This window comes from Pygoscelis adeliae, unplaced genomic scaffold (genome assembly GCF_000699105.1).
Source record: "Pygoscelis adeliae isolate BGI_AS28 unplaced genomic scaffold, ASM69910v1 Scaffold100, whole genome shotgun sequence".
NCBI classification, from domain to species: domain Eukaryota; kingdom Metazoa; phylum Chordata; class Aves; order Sphenisciformes; family Spheniscidae; genus Pygoscelis; species Pygoscelis adeliae.
Window position 1 is genome coordinate 2,762,628 of NW_008824034.1, and position 18,328 is coordinate 2,780,955.

The 18,328-nt window shown below is 40.5% G+C and overlaps 1 protein-coding gene across 1 annotated transcript in view; it reads left to right on the forward strand.

The window, feature by feature from the left end:
- Positions 1-14,014, forward strand: part of IL1RAPL2 (interleukin 1 receptor accessory protein-like 2) — a 391,710-nt gene extending 377,696 nt beyond the window's left edge. Inside the window, exons 9-10 of the mRNA XM_009330996.1 lie at positions 3,161-3,331; positions 13,317-14,014. Of these exons, the coding sequence (XP_009329271.1) occupies positions 3,161-3,331; positions 13,317-14,014 (869 nt within the window). The remainder of the gene's footprint in view (positions 1-3,160; positions 3,332-13,316) is intronic.
- The last annotated feature ends 4,314 nt before the right edge of the window (positions 14,015-18,328 follow it).

Below are 18,328 nucleotides of genomic sequence, written 5' to 3' on the forward strand. Positions count from 1 at the left end.
ATGAAGCTGGAGTAAGCCCTGGTAAACTAAATCCAAGTGCTTTAAATCCTATTATTATATTCTTAACACTTCTATTATAGCATAATTAATATGTTATTAATATGCATATAACTAGTATCTGCTAAAGATCTGAAGTACAATATTCAAGTACAGGTACTTTTCATAGCCCACTGCAACACTTAGGAGTCACGTAGGCAGTCTGGAATGGTATATCTAGAAACAATAATGTATTTGAAAAAAGAGCAGGGAACACATTTCCCCTATTGTGCCAAAACAATGTGCGGTTGCACAGACCTGTTACTTTCTGCGATTAGCATTAGTGTTATTGAAATAAGAAGTGCTTCTGTTTAACGCTGGGTAGATATGGTGTGAAAATGTTTTGCTACAATGAAATCCATAGGAGTTTTGGGATTTTAGAATGTGGAATGATAAATAGCAGGAATAGAGGTCAGGAAACTTCCTCTTTCTCAATCTTCATGTGTGAGTGGGAAAACCTAAAATGATGCTTTTTTCATATGATACAATACTGCACAATATTTATACTGATACCTAGGAGAAAGTGAAGGGTGAGATTATGTGTTTTTTGGAAGCAATTTACCTCTAACACCTTGGGATTATACCAATATAACATCCCTGGTTCACACCAACAAAAAGTGACCCAAAGTGGTAGCTTCCTCCAGATTGCTTTGATTCATTTATCTCGTGTTTTCCGTGTGAAGCTGCTGCATTTTTATTCATGTTACTTCCTTGGTTCAATCACTTTTTAATTTATGAAACAATATTATTTTCTTGTTGTTTAGAGGAAGCCCCGTGAGTACACAGGGGACTTTGTGTGCATGTTAATTCTGAAAACAACCTTTTATTTTTCCAGTGCATGATTTTAGAACTATTGCAGCTTTGTGTCTCATTCTGATCCTACAGAATGAAAGATGGAGGCAGAATGTTACTGAAGTCAAAACATATATGGGGTTGTTTCTTTCTACTTACGTAGGCTATAGTGGGAACATACAGAGCTCCCATGAGCAGTCAGCTGTGTAGCTGCAATTGCAGGGTATTTCTTTAAAATAGAAGATTTGGAACTCAACGGATTTGCTTTATTCCTATTTCTAAAAATATCCTGTGTAAGCAGTGTTGGATGCATTCACTTCCTGTGTTGTGCGTAGCATTGTTTTTAGAGAAAATGATACTGAGGATTAAGGGAAGCCATTTAGAAAACGGCTTCAAACAGCGCTGCATCCAAAGCACACAGAGCAAGCAGTGGGCAAGCTTCTGCTATGTCCTGTGTATGTAAAGCTTGTGAGGAGGGAGTTGAGACCGTAGAGGTGTAACACAAGCGTACGGACTCACAGGAGCCTGGGGGAACTGGTTCTGTCTACGTCTTGCTTACCTGTATTGTGAACAGAGGTGACTGGAGAGGGCAGCTGTACCCACGCAGCTGGAAGGGGCAGGAAGCTCAGGGACTGCTTGCACACAGTCTGTCCACGGCTTTCACGCTGCTTTATAACCAGGCATGTCAGTGCTCTGGGGTTTGCTTTGCTGCCTTTTGCAGAGCTCTCAAATGTTTGCAGGGATGTTTGCCTCCCTAATCCCTTGGTGGCTGGCTTCTCTTAAAAGGTTTTGGCAGGCTTCATTACGGACAGGGTCGCAGGTTTTGGACAGGCCTCCAAAGCTGACTGGCCTTTGTTTCTTTGCCGTTTGTTCTTCTGTCATCTTTCCATCAGTAACTACTATTTTTGTATGCTGTTGATTTCAGATAAATATCAACAAGCCAGGTGGACATCCTCCCATACAGCTATGGTGACACTAGGCCAATTGCCTTTTACAAACGTATAATTATTCACATGCTTTGTCTGTAGCTCTGACCCTCATGGGTCTGGCTTTGTGTCAAGAATTATATGAAAGTAACCATCATTTCAAGGTCATCAAGGAATCTATTGTATTATGATTACCTATTTTTTCTTTTTATCAGAGTATATTGATGATTTTTAACTGCTTTAATTATCTTTCATGTGCACTATTCTTTACAGATAATTGGTACTCAGCAATCCTCCATTCATGCAGTTTTGTCCTCACAACATTAACTATTTGATTTTTCATTTTCTGTAAATAATGGCAGCTGTGCTCTTCCCTGGAGACTGAATTGCTGAAGGTTGACTTTTTCAATATACTATTTTCCATTACTGCAGAAGAATAGCAAAGAGAAATGTCACTAAGACAGTCTGATCCCAGCATGGACCCCAAGCTTGATAGTGGTGCCACTTCTGTTCCTGGCACAGTCACCAGCTCTTAGCTCCATGTTTCAGATGCAGAGAGCTGGAGACAAGCCCCAGTGCTGTGCAGGAGGAGATGTGTTGCCCTTTCTAGCCAAACCACTGTGTTGCAGCCCCGCTGTCCTCTTGTGGCATTGCCTGGGGGTCCCCTCTGTCACCCACTGCCTGCCTCCACCTTTTGATGAGGCTTTGCCTCCACCCCTGAGCTGCAGGCAGAATGGAGGGACAAGTCTCTCCCTGCACCCCATTTGCTCTTGGAGTTATTTCTCCCTCTCATACTGTGAGCCCCAAGTATTTAGAATGTCCTGGACCAAGTGACTTCTAAAATTATGATATTAGTTTTAAAAACTACAAGATTCTCTGCAAAAATGCTTTGGACTGTTTGTATTTGTCATTGTTTTCTGCATAATCGATATTCATTTGAGTTGTCAAGTATTATCTCACAATTACTTGTGCAAGGAAGTTTTCCTTGCTCAAAACTTTCCAAACTTTCCAGGCTCAAGAACTTTTCCAAGCTCAAAACTTTCGCATAATCATAGCACTCTTGAGGCGTAAGAGTTGAAAGATTTCCATTAGCAGTATGTAAAGGATTAAAATTAATAGTTCCAGCTTTATTATTTGTATCAAAATTTTGCCCACGATCTTTTCAGATGCGAAATGAAACAGAGTTACTAACTAGCTCAACATGTAGAAGAAAACTGAAAGGATATCCTTTGTCTGGATCTGAAAAATTTCTCTGGAAGCCAGATTATATGTTCCTATGAGAAGTCCCAATTTTGTTAGGAAACGCTTGATCATTTCAAGGAATAATATGATTTCCTAGTACTTTCCTGAATTCTTTATAGTGCTCTTGCAAACAGCAGGCTGAACATGTATTTGTTTTCTTACAGACAACAAGGAATATGATGCGTATCTTTCATACACCAAAGTGGATCCTGATGCGTTAGATTGTGATAATAATGAAGAGGAGCAGTTTGCACTTGAAATTCTGCCGGATGTTCTAGAAAAGCACTATGGATACAAGCTCTTCATTCCGGATAGGGACCTGATCCCTAGTGGAAGTAAGTATTTATGACATTTCAGTTTTAATTCTCTCTGATGTGTCGTGAAGGCCTGAACTGCACGATAAGTACTAGATATGGGAAACCTCTCTTTGTGAAGTGGTTGTGAGGATTGGAAAAGTTTCCTCAGTACTGCAAATTTGAGCTCTAGGTTAGAGCTTGCTCCTGCATCACTGAAATCAGAGGGAACTGCCATTGATTTCAGTGGAGGCAGGAACTGGACCTTCTTACAGGGAAGGCTGTAGCACTGGAAGCAATACTGTAGTCCAAAATCTCTACATCAGACACAGGTAGCTAAGCAGGAAACTTCCAAAAAAGGTTTTGTAGTCTGTTTTTTCATTGAAAATTAGATTTTTTTTTTCCCAGTAATTATTTGTTTGTCTACAGCAGCTTTACAAGTAAAAGTCATCTTTCCCATTGTCTTTTGGTTTTTTTCCTAACTTTTAAGTCTCGTAAATAGCTACAATAGTTTCCCAGTTAATGGTATAGGTGCAATTTTTTCATTAGAGTTTTGACCAAGTGTTGCATTTCTGAGCAGTGTTGGTATTGTGTAAGTAATTGGTATTGTGTAAGTAACACTAATTCTTCAGAGGACTGTGTACAGCCCAGTGATCCGATGGTGTTTTCCATGCTGACGGTGAAATACAGTTGTCTGTTTCAAATCAGTTTTGCTGCCATGTCTGAAGATTCAGCAGCACCTTTGGATGACTGTACCAACAGTTAATGCCTTCCTAGCTGTAGTTATGGCATCTCTTCTTCCAGATTCATTTTTGGACAAGTCAAAAAAGACCATGAATCATGTGCATCATGTTGATGAATTTTGAATGCACAGTATGTTTGCTTTAATTTATTTGAAATGCCACCCTTGTGAAAAATAAGCTTTTTTATGAGTTCTGTCTGCAAACCACTTCCATGAAAAATATTAGAAAAGGATATGAACTTATCTCTATATACGCTACTGTATAGGAAATATGAACAAGAAAAACAAAGCAATGGCTGTGCTGGAGCAGATGTCTCCAAACATGAAACAGCTAGAACACGGCTGCATTAGCAACCTGCCTGCCAAAAGACTTGAAACTGCTGCCTTGCTGCTGCCAAACCCCAGTGCCTGCCCGAGAAGTTGGAGCTCTGAATCCTGTACCATTGGGAAAGAGGAGTCAGAGCCTAGTCAGAGATCATGCAAAGTCCCATGTAGTGGCTTGAATTTATCATGTGCATTTGCAGCTCCTAGGTTGGAGCTGCTTCCCCTATTCCTTTTGCCCTGCCCCTGCAAGGTGTGAGTTTTGCTGCCTTAGTGACATATTCCAGAAAGGGGACTTGGCTCGTAGCCACCTTATTTCTGACAGGACAAGCAAGTAGTACTGAATTTTTAGATGTTATTAAGAGGCAATACATCTTTTTTTGTTAAAAATCACATAACTGTTGTGAATAGTTGTTTCATATCCAACAATATAGCAGAGTTACACATAGCAATTATACAAGTGAATTAAAGAGTTTAAAACTAGCCCTTCAATGATAACTACACTGAAGCACAGATTAATCTGAAATGAGATTCTTCTTTCCAATTGCTGTACCAGCCAGCATGGTGTTTTATTTTTGTCTATTTTTTTCACTCAGACATTCAGCAAATACTTGTCATCACTTTGGGTATTCATTAAACCTCTCCTGAAAATGTACGGTACCTGAAAATGTCAGTTCTCATTTATGAACATTCACAGATTTAATACCTCTTTTTTTCCTCTCAAACTCACTTCTTCAGTATCATGAAAGGGCCTGATTCTAACACATGGAGCTTCAAGAACACTTAATCAGACATAATAACAATGCAGAATAAAATGTGGAACTGAAATGAGTATGATTTGCATGCTTTAGCTTTGAAAAAGATATGGGGGAAGGCACTTTATTTTGAGGGGGCAAGAGGGAGGGAGAGGTGATGGGGAGGGAAGGAAGACTTAGACTCCTGTATTTGTAAGCTCCCCATGTGCACTGGAGAAGTGAACCGTGGCTGTTTTCTGCCTAATGCTTACCAGTCTTACAAGGACTTGCAGTGCTTAGTGAAGAGAGCAGGCAGTGTGATGTGGTATGGACCTGCTAGAAACTTCAGAGGTAACCGTAACATATTTTAGAGTGACTGTCTCAAAAAGTGGCAGATATAACAAAATATATAGTTCTTCGGGGTGGATTTCTATAGAAAAATGGGTGTTTGATCACAGTTATCTTTTTTATTTTAGGAAATATCTCTTCTCACATGTACTGCATTTCCTTGTCTTTTGGTGTAAATGACTTTCAGTGTAATATAATGCTTTCCCACTCTCCATTCTGATGCGTTTCCTTCTATATTTTGTGTACTTAAATGTGTGCCATTCCACTAGTACAGCAAGTAAGGTGTGTTTTGTAAGGCTGGTTGTTTCATATAATCTCTGCAATTTTAAGGTACTGCCACAGGAGGGTGTGCATTATTGCGCTTGCTTCCTGGCATGAAGCAATACATACAGCTGCTACCTGGATTTGAGAGCAAGCAGGATTTGTTAAATAGTATTTCATTAACTTTCTTGCACACTTCTCTGAACAAACTAAAAAGCTGACTTCAGAAAAATTCAGGGAGAAGTTTGATTATGTTTTTGTCCAGCTGATTCATCTCTAACCTCTGGGGAAAAGCTGTAATAGGCTCTGCATGTCTCTGTGCAGCCAAGGGAGAGATTACAGCCGGGCGTGCCTTAGCTGGGATGCACACACCCAGCAGTGAGCTCCTTCGTACTGCATATCTGAGCTCTGCGTTTTGGCTCTGCACTGAGGACCATCTGTTTCAGGGATGCCCGTGGAGCGACTGTTGCTGTCCCTAGGAGGACAGAGGTGATGGCTGTGGGGACTGAGGCCACCTCTTCACCGTTGGGAAGCAGACCCTGGCATCCAGAGTTCAGGTCAGATGGGGCTGAGTCATGTTTTGCAGTAGATGTTGGTTTCTGTGCCCTGCCGGGATACAAATGTTATCCCAGTGGAGCGTTTTGTCCTAGTGGGAGAACCATCGTGAAGGATGCCAAGGGCCTCAGTGATGCCCACCTCGTGGTGGCCAGCAAGGACCTTTGCGGTGACTCTTGGTGCTGCCTGAGCACAGCACAGATGGACCCGGCTCCCCGAACTGATGAGGTGGAAACGGGGCTCAAGCAGCCACCACTTCTCTGCTCTCGTTCATGCAGAAGCCCACGTGGCTATGCAGGCTGGAAGTTGAGAAGGGCGACACGGCAGGGAGACATGACATGCAGTGTGCTGTGTAAGCAGGAAGACCAAGTCTGTAACCCAGGATTTGAGTTGCATGTTATAGGAAGTTCTGTAGCAGCTATTCTTTCTTAAAGAATATTCTTTGGTCTTAACAGAGTGAGCGTTCTTCATTCCGTCAAAGCTGACAGCACATATACCTTTCTGCCGAGGTAACTAAGGCATAATTGAACGTGTTAGCCTGTATAAGGAGGCTGTGGGCCCTAAGTTACAGCTGCAATTGTTACTAAAGTTTCTTAGCAGTTATCCTTTTTTCCACCCTATTAGTTTTCAGGGCTTTTTTAACAAACCCTTTCCCACAGCAAGCAGACTCTCAAGCCCTGTGAGCTTTTTAATTCAGTGTTAGGAGACCTGAGGACACTGAATAGTTGGGGGGGAAATAGGAATCGTTATGTTTTTACCTGAGCCATTTTCTGTCTTGCTAAGGATGATGTGTTTACAGAGAGAAAGATCTGTTTGCACTTGACTCTTCTAAAATGAGGACTACATCAGAGGAAGATATTTTTCTCACATGGTTTCTGCAAATTATTTTAAACCCTGAAAGTGGTCAAATTGGATTTTTAATACCAGCAATACAAATCTATTAGAGCATCATCTAGTTGCTCTCTAAGCATATGTGCATTTGATCTTGACAGAATTGAAAAAACACCAGCCATTCACTCCAGCTCAGCCCAGGGTATAGAGATCAGGCACTGAAAAGAACAATGGTGATGGAATAAAAATCTTTGCTTTTACCTGAAAAATGAGAGATTGTCAGCACAGCAGGAGAGCACCTAAGGCATGTGATAAAAAGCACCCAACAGTCAATATTGCAGTTCTGGCACTTTGTAGTTTCGTCTGCCCATCTGTGTGGTTTTTGCCTGGTGAATTCCAGCTTCCTGGGTTCCTGAATGAAGAAACCCCAGTTGGACTGTGTGCCTGGCGTCCCCAAGGAGCCTTAATTAGGTATGGGACACCATTTATGTGGAATGGGAATAGAGTACCCAGCTCCACAACCTCCTTTCAGAAGTCCCTGGTTGTCTACTCTGTATGAATCTTACACTTAATGCCAGGCATGGGCAGGGGTAGCAGGGATATAGAAGGACAGTTGAAAGTGGAAGAAATATGAACAAAAGCCAGAAAGGCTGGCTACCTTGTACCAGTCCACTGAAGGCCACCAAGGTGGTCAGGGAGCTGGAGCACACAGTACAAGAGGAGAGTCCAAAAGAACTGTTTCTTGAAGAAAAGGCCAACAAAGACAAAGCCAGGGAGGAATCTTATTGTTGTCTTTCCAGTGAAAAGCACAAAGATCAAGACAGACTCTTCTCAGAGGTGCACAGTTGTTGAACAAGAGGCCACAAGTACAAGTTGCAACACTGAAAATTCCATTTAAACATTTGGAAAATCTTCCTCACCATGAGGGTGGTCAGACACTGGAACAGAACCCAGAGACACTGAGAAGAAACCTCCAACCTCGGAGGTCTTCAAAACTGTGCTGGACAAGGCCCTGAGCAATCTTAGCTGGTCCTGCTTTGGGCAGGGTATTGACCTGGAGACCTCCAGAGTCCCCTTCTAACCTGTATGAGTCTATGAATCTTTGATTCTAAATATCCAGAATTTTGATTCCAACATCTATTGCCAAAACAATTTCACCAAAATCACCCACTTCAGACACTTCAGTCTGCAAGGAGACATGCCCAGAGCTGCCATCTTTTCCTTCTTCTTAATCCCTCTTTCCTTTGCGATGTCAAATACAGGAAGTCCGACAACGGCTAAGAGAGTGGTATGCTGAGAGGGCAATGTGTCATGCTGATGTGCATTATTTGTTTCTTTACGTTGAACTCATCAGCCATCCTTTAGCTTATACTGGGACTGGGCTCTCTCTGGGGAGGGTCCATCACTCTGCTCCGTGTTTCAGCAGTTCCAACTGCATTGCTGTTCTGGTCTGAGCTAACAGAAGCAACAGATATTTAATAAATAGGAAAAGCAAGACCTGCAATCATTTTTGTTATAATAAAGTAATCAGAGTTAGGGTTTGGGAACTATTCAGTTAGGAAACCAGGACTGAATTATTCTTCTATAAATAACTTTCTCAAGTGATAGTCACATTGCCAAATGCAGAAAGGCTGGTTATTTTCAGAGTGCCAGGAACCAGCCAGTATGGGGTTGATGGTGGTTCTTGTGGTGCTGCAGACCATGCTTCCCAAAAATATCCGTAGGACTTTATATGATTTCCGGTGTTCTTTCCCTCTCCCTTAACTTCTTCTGCAAATCATTTGAATCTGGTTAGTCAGTCATTTCTTTGTGTAAGCAATTCTGTGTCCACGGTGTTCATTAATTTCCTTGCTCTTAGTCTGCTTGCATATTAGGTTGTCTGGGTTTCCTTCCAGCCTGTGGTTAGTGTAGCTCATTGAAAATTCAATAGGCAGTTATACAGGGAAGCGATCGTGCCCCTGTCCTCGGCACTGGTGAGGCCGCACCTTGAATACTGTGTTCAGTTTTGGGCCCCTCACTACAAGAAGGACATTGAGGTGCTGGAGCGTGTCCAGAGAAGAGCAACGAAGCTGGTGAAGGGTCTGGAGAACAAGTCTTATGAGGAGCAGCTGAGGGAACAGGGGTTGTTTAGCCTGGAGAAAAGGAGGCTCAGGGGAGACCTCATCGCTCTCTACAGCTACCTGAAAAAGGAGGTTGTAGTGAGGTGGGTGTTGGTCTCTTCTCCCAAGTAACAAGTGATAGGACGAGAGGAAATGGCCTCAAGTTGTGCCAGGGGAGGTTTAGATTGGATGTAAGGAAAAATTTCTTTACTGAAAGAGTAGTTAAACATTGGAACAGGCTGCCCAGGGAAGTGGTTGAGTCACCATCCCTGGAAGTATTTAAAAGACGTGTAGATGAGGCGCTTAGGGACATGGTTTAGTGGGCATGGTGGTGTTGGGTTGACGGTTGGACTTGATGATCTTAGAGGTCTTTTCCAACCTTAATGATTCTATGATTCTATGCATGATTTAACTGCAAATGGGATGCATGTCTTGGACTTCTCTTCTTCAGTGCTTCGAACTGCAGTTCAGCATCATTACATAATGACAGTGTTTGGTGAGCACATATTTGCTGTCAGGTGATCTGTCTTCATTACTAACGGGCAACCATGCAAAAACTATGTTTGTTTATGGGTCTAAAAGTTCTTGCTGTCCATACCTCCTTGGGCATTGCATTGGACACAATGCAAGTAAGTTACTGATAGAACTACTCATAATTCTAATTTTTTTGACCTATGGGAAATGCTAACATTTTGAAGATGGTTTTTGTGCCATATTGCAAAATGGTGTGTCAAGGGGGGAAAAAAGGATCAAAATTTAAAATGTTCTTTTTCAATAAAATCAAGTGGGTTAATTCTAACACTGACGTTTTATTTTTACATTCTAGTTTATGATAAAATACAATCTTTGGGAATTAAAAAAGAATAATTCCATACTGATTTTGTCAAGATGATTTTTTTATCCCCTCACAATGAAATGTCATTGAAGTTGACACCTCCTGCAGCGAAAGTGAAGTTTCAGAAAAATGACATTTATCTGATGGAGATATGTTGGTTTGGAATCTTACAGTTGATCCTGGTTGGTGATGTCGTTCCTGAAATCCCTGCTCAGTTTTTTTCTTGAAAGTGAAACAGAGCCATTGCCTGACAATTACTTCTTAGCTCACTGGAAAGGTGAAAACAACCCTTTCTCCATCCTGCATTGCAATATAGATTGCTTGGATTTAATACCTTCTAACGGACTGAACACTTAAGACAGACAACTCAACCTGTGGTGTTTTGAGCAGTCTTAAATTCTGAAGTGAAAGGAGTGTGGGTGATTTAGCAGCTCACAGGTTTATGCAATCAGTCTGGTACCACTGGCAAAAATAAAGCTTGAATTTCCACAGGCAGGAATCTGTCCCCCATGCTTTGCCTCACAGAAATGTTTAAGTTGTGCATGTTGGACATATTGTAGAGTACACCCAATGGAACCATGTACTCCAGAGAAGTTGTCACCTACCTTTAGTAGTAGTCCCAAGCTGAAGTTATTGGGAGTACTAAGTACTTCTGGACCAGATGGCTGGAAAATGCATTTGCCTTTCCATTTGGGTTTCCAGTTTCCTGTAATACAGTGTATTTTATCCTCAGTGCACCAACAAACCCCCGTACATTGGCCATGTCTATCAGTGAACCAGCTGCAAACTCGGAATTTGAAGGAGCACCTAGTGGTCATTTGTGAAGGTGTCTGTGTAGTCATCTGTAGAAAGCTCTAACTTATTGCAATATCCAGTAAGTAAGGTGGGCATGCCAAAGTATGGGAGAGGCACAGAGGGGAGAAGTATCCATCTGAGGAAAGAGGGAATTTTTCCTGTCTTCTTCCCACCTCATTCCCTGTTTGACTAAAGCAAAGTCTGGTGAGTTTTTGATTGAGATGATATAATGGATTATTGCTGGGTTGTTGCTATTGAAATTATTGCCGCTGGATATTTGAAGAGATGAAAGTGGAATGATTTTGTTTGTTTTGTTGGTTTGTTTGGTTTTTTTAATTGGATGCATATAGTATATGCATGGCTGTGCTTAGCACTAACCTGGATATGTGGTACCGACCGGTATTGTGTCCTGCAGAGAACTGTCTTGTACATAGCAGTGTTCTGAGTTGTTTGAAGGAGGGATGAATATGTCTCAGGAAAGATGCATGATAGTTTGTTGTTTTACTGTATCTTGCAGATTCAACCTCTAATGATGAAGCTTCCCACCTAAATTCTTTCTTTTTGGGAGCAGAAAGAAAGGAAGAAAATGAAGAGTCTGAGCTGTTGATACATTGGGATAATCTCTTTCCATTGTATTGAACATTTCTACCTTTCCTTAAGTTTTGTTTCACCAGTTCTGCTTATCATTTTCTCATTGTTGCTGATTCTCTCCCCTCTCTGCTGCCTCTCCCATGGATTTTAATGTTGAATTTTTTTCATTAATGAGTAACTATTTTACACAGAGCAATGTGGGGGTTTTCCTCATAAAATATTTTAAGAAAAAAAAACTGTAAATGCTGCATGATTAAAGAGTCATAAAACATTAACTAAAAGTCAGGATTGTTGCATAGACATTTGTAATGTATGTGTATGTCTTAAATTTTTGTGTGTCTGTGGGATGTTTGCAATTGCCTCTTTTCCATTTGTGAAAGAAATTCTTCTTGCTGCTAAGTGGTGAAATAAAACATTGGTAAAGGCAGATTTGATGCTAACTATGCCTTCAGCCTCATGAAAATAAGCTATTTTAGAATGTTCCTGTTGGCCTATTTTGTAGCTATTTACTTTACTGGAAGTGGTGTGAATAAGCATGCTGTGGTATGGTGCCTGGGACTATAAAAATGAGTCTTGCAGTAACAGATGTTGATTAATGATGTTATTTGTAATCATTGTTCCTGCTAGAGGGCAGTGTGTGTAAGAGAGGCCCTGCCCTGTGTTGAGTAAAGATCTGTTCTGTGCAGCTCTTGTGTCCAAGTCTTCATTTATAACACATGCTTCTCTGTTGTCAGGCAGCACATTCTGAGTAGCATGGTCAAGAGGTTCATGTAGTTTAAAAAAAAAACAACTATATCCTGTCTCTAAGCTCGCAATCACAATGCTATGCAACCAATGAACACTTTTCTGACCTTAGTGTGTTTTTTTTTTTTCAAATGATTTCATTTTTCTGGTCTTGACCCAAAACCCACTGAAATTTGTTGAAGTCTGTTCATTTGAATGGGTTTTGGATCAGGTCTGTAAGTAGATCTTTTTCCCATCCTGTTCCATGTCAGACCAGTGTAATTGGCTTCTCTTCTCTACCATCCCTGGGACAAGTGAAACTCAAGGATCCAAGTCCAACTTCAAGAATATTTTGTAGTTCAATAAGCTGACATCATGGAGCTAATGATGGGGCTGGCGTTTCTGCTTACACTGATCATTTGCAACTACTTGGCATGCATGAATAAAAGAAGAATACTATTTTCTTTGTCACTGATGTCTCAACAAATAAACACCTCCAATATGTTTAAATTTTCCATTTGTTCCTGTCACTTGTGAAGTTTCTGTTAATACCTTGGGGTACATAGAAGCACAGGTTTGTGATATCAAAACAGACCATTGGGCCACAAAGAATGTTACTGTGCTTTTGTGGTCAATACCTAAAGAAGAAAGAACTACCATGATGCTTCTATGCAATAGCACAAGTTCTGCATGCGATGAGGGTTGATTTCTTTTTGAGCTCTTGCAAGTTACAGTTCATGCACCCTGCAGCACCCTCACGGCCTTGCATCTGAAACACAAGAACTGCTTCCCAGAGTGTGCTTCCCTCAATGCGGTGTTAATCATAACCAGTGTTAATGTTAAAATTTACACAAACATTACATTGATCTTGACCTATATTTTTTCAGTAAGTGAACTGTGTATTTTTAGTCACTAATGCATCTACACAGTGAGGATATTATGTAAATGTCATTCTGTTGAGATGAACAGGGAAAAACAGTAAAGGATGGAGGGTGTTATTAAGAAGTTTTCTATATGTAGTCCATAAATGGAAATATGTTGTGATACACAATCCTATTTTTGTTGGAGTATATTGTGAAATGCCCCTTGTCTTAAAAGCTGTAGGATTTTGTTATACTTGATTGCAAGCCTGATATTTTGATACAATAGACTTCTTTATTCTTTACTCTTTCTCTCTTTCTATAATTTGTAGCCTACATTGAAGATCTCACAAGATGTGTTGAACAAAGCAGAAGACTCATTATCGTGTTAACTCCAGACTATGTTCTCAGGAGAGGATGGAGTATTTTTGAGATGGAAAACAGACTCCATAACATGCTAGTCAGTGGAGAAATCAAAGTTATTTTGATTGAGTGTACTGAATTAAAAGGGAAAGTGAATTATCACGAAGTGGAATCTTTAAAGCACACCATCAAACTTCTCTCAGTGGTCAAGTGGAAAGGACCAAAAAGCAGCAAACTGAATTCTAAGTTTTGGAAGCGCCTGGTCTTTGAAATGCCAGGGAAGAAAAAGGAGGTGGTGTCTCGGCATCAGGTCCTGGATTCTGCAGAGCAGGGCCTTTTTGGAGACCTCCAGACTGTACCCTCTCTTGCTGTCACAGGCACTTCTGCCACGTTGGTAGAATCACGGGCTGATTTAACTGATTACCATCAAGCAGACTCTGTGCAAATGAGACATTATTGCAGAGGATATGAATATGATGTGTCAGCGGCAACATTGCCAATAGCTTCCATAAGCAACCATCACACATACTGTAACATACCTTTGACACTACTAAATGGACAGCTACCTCTTAACAATACCATGAAGGATCCCCAAGAGTTTCACAGGAACAACCCATTGCTGCCTTTATCAGCAAAGGAGCTTAGCTTCACCAGTGATATTTGGTAGTGAAGATCAGGACTCTTTTGAGATGCTTCATGACCGCCATGAAGACATGTTTTCAAAGAACTTTGCCCTAAGCCCATGGGGTGAGAAAACATACTCGAAGCAGCGGCACACTTGTTTGCTTTTCTACTTGAACTTTTTTGTTTACATTTACAAATTATTGACAAAGGGGGCATTCTTTTGTAACTCAGTAATGTCCTTCCTGTCTTTTAATGTACAGTTTTATTGCTTCTTTAAAAAGGAGGGGGGAATAGAAAAAACACATCCCATCATTTTACAGTAGGTTTACAATCTGGGATGGATAAAAGGTATATGATCTCCAACATCCATACATATTTAAGTAATAGTATTTGAAATACACGGAAGTTGTTGGGTTTTTCATATAGACTGCAGTACAGTTTGAAATTCTAATCATGCTACAAAAATTATTATCTCCTGCACAGACCACAAGGGGTGAATCATTCTCAAAAGGAAGGAGGAGGAAACCTTCCCGGTAACATTGTCTCGCAAATACGTTTTAGAAGATGACCAGCTGAAACAATGCAGATGAAGCTTTATCAATAACGTGCATAGTAACAGTTGCTGCAGAATAAATCACCTGCTCACATCAGCATCTCTTCATTTTATTATTGAGGCATGTTGTATTCCTAGTCAACGGTTAGCAATGTGGTTTTATTAAACAACTTACTAGAATATCGGAAGATGTTTAGGAGGATTTTAAACAATTTTTCTGTCGATTATAGATTATTTCACAATTTTTTGCAGATTTTTAATGACTTTTTTTTAAAGAGTTTAAGTATAAATTTATCTGTCTGTCGGTCAATTCATTAATTTGAAATTTCTTAAGATCTCTTGAGCTCTTTTAAGATTTGTAGTAAAGGCAATGTAATTTTACATAGGATTTTTTTTTCCAAAATCAGTAGCTACAATTTGAAATTAACCTTTTTGTGAGAACATCAGCAATAGAAAATAATTACTACAGCAATATTCAGAGATGAAGTGCTAAATTATTCAGGTTTACGAGTAGTCTGACTTCAATTGCAGTGATAATCACCTGAGACAGTTCTCTCTCTGTTTATCTACCTGTCAGTTTAGGTACCTTTTAAATATGGCTGAAGCAGGAATATTTCTGCTCTCTGTGCAACTAGTGAAAAGGGATATTTTTAAGCAGCTGGTAAGGTCTTGCATTTCTCACTTATGTGAGTGATCCCATCAGTCAAATAGTATGCTGTCATTTATCTTTCATGGAAAGCATTCTTGCTGCCTGTGGATGAGAAGTGTTGTACAGGTACTCAGCATCAGGCATTACTACTCAGCGAGTTGAGTTTTCTTTGGACCAGTATGTTTCATGGAGATTTCCATACTCAGTTGATCAAGGGTTGCAGAGTCAGACCATGGAGACCAACAGTGTTCAAGGAAAAAGCTCTAAATGATGAAGGCAGAAGCCAGTTCTGCAGTTTTTGGCATGGCTTTAATGAAAACACAGTAGACATGAGAGTTTTGTCTCAATAAGATCTGCTGGAGCAAGTTCCCAAAAATATTTTTATGGCAGGCAACCTTGCCTGTATTTCAGTTTGTTTTTAGCGTTGTTCTCTTTGATTGCATGAATAAAAGTTAGCACTCTGCACTCAGCTGCCTGTGGTTTCATCAGCAAACAAGTTCAGTAAATCCTTGACATTTTGCAGTGGTTCCTAAATTGTACCCTACAGTCAGATGGAAACAAACACTGACCTAAGACTTAAAAGTATCCAGAATTGGCCCAAAGGCCATGAGAATGATCTCAAATGTGCAATAATTCGTAGAGGTCGGTATTTTTCCATTGCTTCTTTCCCCAGTTCTTTATTCTGTGCCCTCTTACGCCAGTTATTATCTGAAAGATTTTCATTAGGTTCTAAATAATACGTTTCTCTTGTTTTTTCTAGCATTATTATGCATTTGACACTAACACTGAAAATGGGAGTCTAGAAAATATATTAATTTATTACGCAGTATAGGACTATAACTTGCTCTTTTGTGAAGTTAAGTTCTGAACATATAGGTGTTTAATATACGTATTTTTCTACTGAGAAAGAAAGTGGTTTTGCCTCCATTATAAATATATGTATTTCAACCTCCTCCCAGAAATTTACAAATTTGCACTGTTTTATAAGTGTTACAGACTGTGTTTACACTGGCTATGTTCTTTAATGCAAAGTGTAATTTAAAAAAAGGAAGAAAAACCTAAAAGAAAACCCTGCATGAAAAGAGCTGCATATGTTTAAATGAAAAGCTGTACTTTTCATTATTTTTCTTTCCACATTACTCTAGAATCTGGTTAATTCACATAGAATGTTCAGTGAGATTTTAAACCTACTAGTTCTGTAATAAGCATGCAAACTCCAAAAAAAGAAAAAAACCCATATGCAGATTGGTCTGCTTCTTTTATTTACAATGACTAAATATGGGTAGCAAATTCATTTACCTGACGATAATATGTCTCTTAGAGCAGTAGCTATTCAAAAGCAAAATGCCGTCATGTTTGCATTGAGGTAACATGAAAAGAACAGTTTTTCTGTCATTTTGCAAAAGCACATTGTGTGTCTGTGTATCGATATCTTTTAGTTATAGATGACAAGTCACAATCTGCTTTAAGATTTCGAAGTGTGTATTGAGTACTACGACAATATATACATGAATCGGAACCACCTGTACCCCTCTGTACCCTGTACTCTGCTTTTAGTATGGGGATGGGGACCCGAGCTCAGGAGGCGTCTTGTTGACTCAGTTCCATGTAATACCAGTATGACGTGCTAGAGGCCAAGTGTTTCCGTAGGTAGCACTTAAGGGCCTGGAAAAATACTGTCAGTGAAATGCATCCATCGGTGGGACTTGGGTGGCACAGAGACCCGGAGCTTGTCCCACTGTGAAAATCACCTCCGTAGCAACCCTCCAGCGGGGTCCCTCATGGCGGCAGTGACAGCTGGATCAGGGCCTTGGTGGCAAAAATGTTCTAGCTCATGCATGTGAACTTCATTAGCTGAAATAGAAGGGCATAAGGGCATTTTGCGTTCCTCTGTCTCACCAAAGCCGTGTACTTATTCAGCTGGATTTATCGGGGAAGAGGGCAGGGCACTACCCTGACAGTGCTTGGTGCTGCATCTCGCTTGTGTGACTGTGCCCTCGCCACCCCCGGCTTGTCAGGCTGTGCCTTCCCCAGCGACAAAATCACCAGCAGCAAACATCCCTATTGCAGTCACGTGGGGCTTCTGATCTGGGGCACGTTCGTTTTAAAGATGGTTTATTATAATGTTTGGAAACTACTGTTTGTATACCTACCTTTGTGTGTGATGTGCTTCACAAGCAATTATGGTTTGAAGGTTGTATATAAAATGAGCTAGAAATTGGAAACCTATTCAGCCTCTACAGATTTTATGTTCCTAAAGAAAGTTCAGAGAGAAAACAGGGTAATTTTAAATTAAGTAACAAAGTAGAGTGAATATTGACAGTTCTTGGGGGCTGTGTGCTGGACCAGTGTTTTAATAATTAATATTCCTTTCTCTAGACAGCGGATGAGAAACCCGTATAAAGATTTTTTCATACTCTGCCTACAGGTCTGCTCCAAAGCCCATTCAAGCCAACAGAAAGAGTTCCATCAAATTCAGCAGACCTTGGATAAGGCCATAAAACCTTAGGTTTACTGTGTACAGAGGAATAAAAAAAGGCAAAAGGGCGAGAAAGAAGTCAAGAGACTAAGAAGCATTTGCTTATTTAATCTGCCTAAAATCAAGCTTATTTTTGTCCTGTTTGTTGCGGATATGCTCCAGGACCGTCCAGCCTTGGGAAAGGAATTTTGTTCATTCTTTGTTATAAACAAGATAAGGACTTGGGAATAAATAACAGATACTTTTAGGAAAAAAAAACCTTCTACTCTGCTCTCAGTAATTCCTTTGAGTCAACAGGCTTTCTCTGTTCGTGCAAATGCATAAGCACATACTGAGATTCACCTTAATTCAGTGAGAAATCCTTTACTGAGCAGGGGCCTGGAAGAGTATTTCAGTACCAGAAATCACGGCATTTAGCAGCCTTTAGAATTGTGCCCTTACGGAGAGCCTCGGAGCAGCTTTTCCGATTTCGGTCTCTGAATAGATGCGAGTATTATGGCAGAACAGCTGTCAGGTCTCTCAGTCCTGGTTACAAGAGAGAAAGTCTTCAATGCTGCTTAGCCTGGCAGTGACATCTCCCTGGGAACTCGATGGTAGACAGGAGAACAATGGCTTTTTTCATTGTGTCCCAGTTGGGCGACCGGGAGCTTACCCCATGGGCAGTGGCCATGGGACG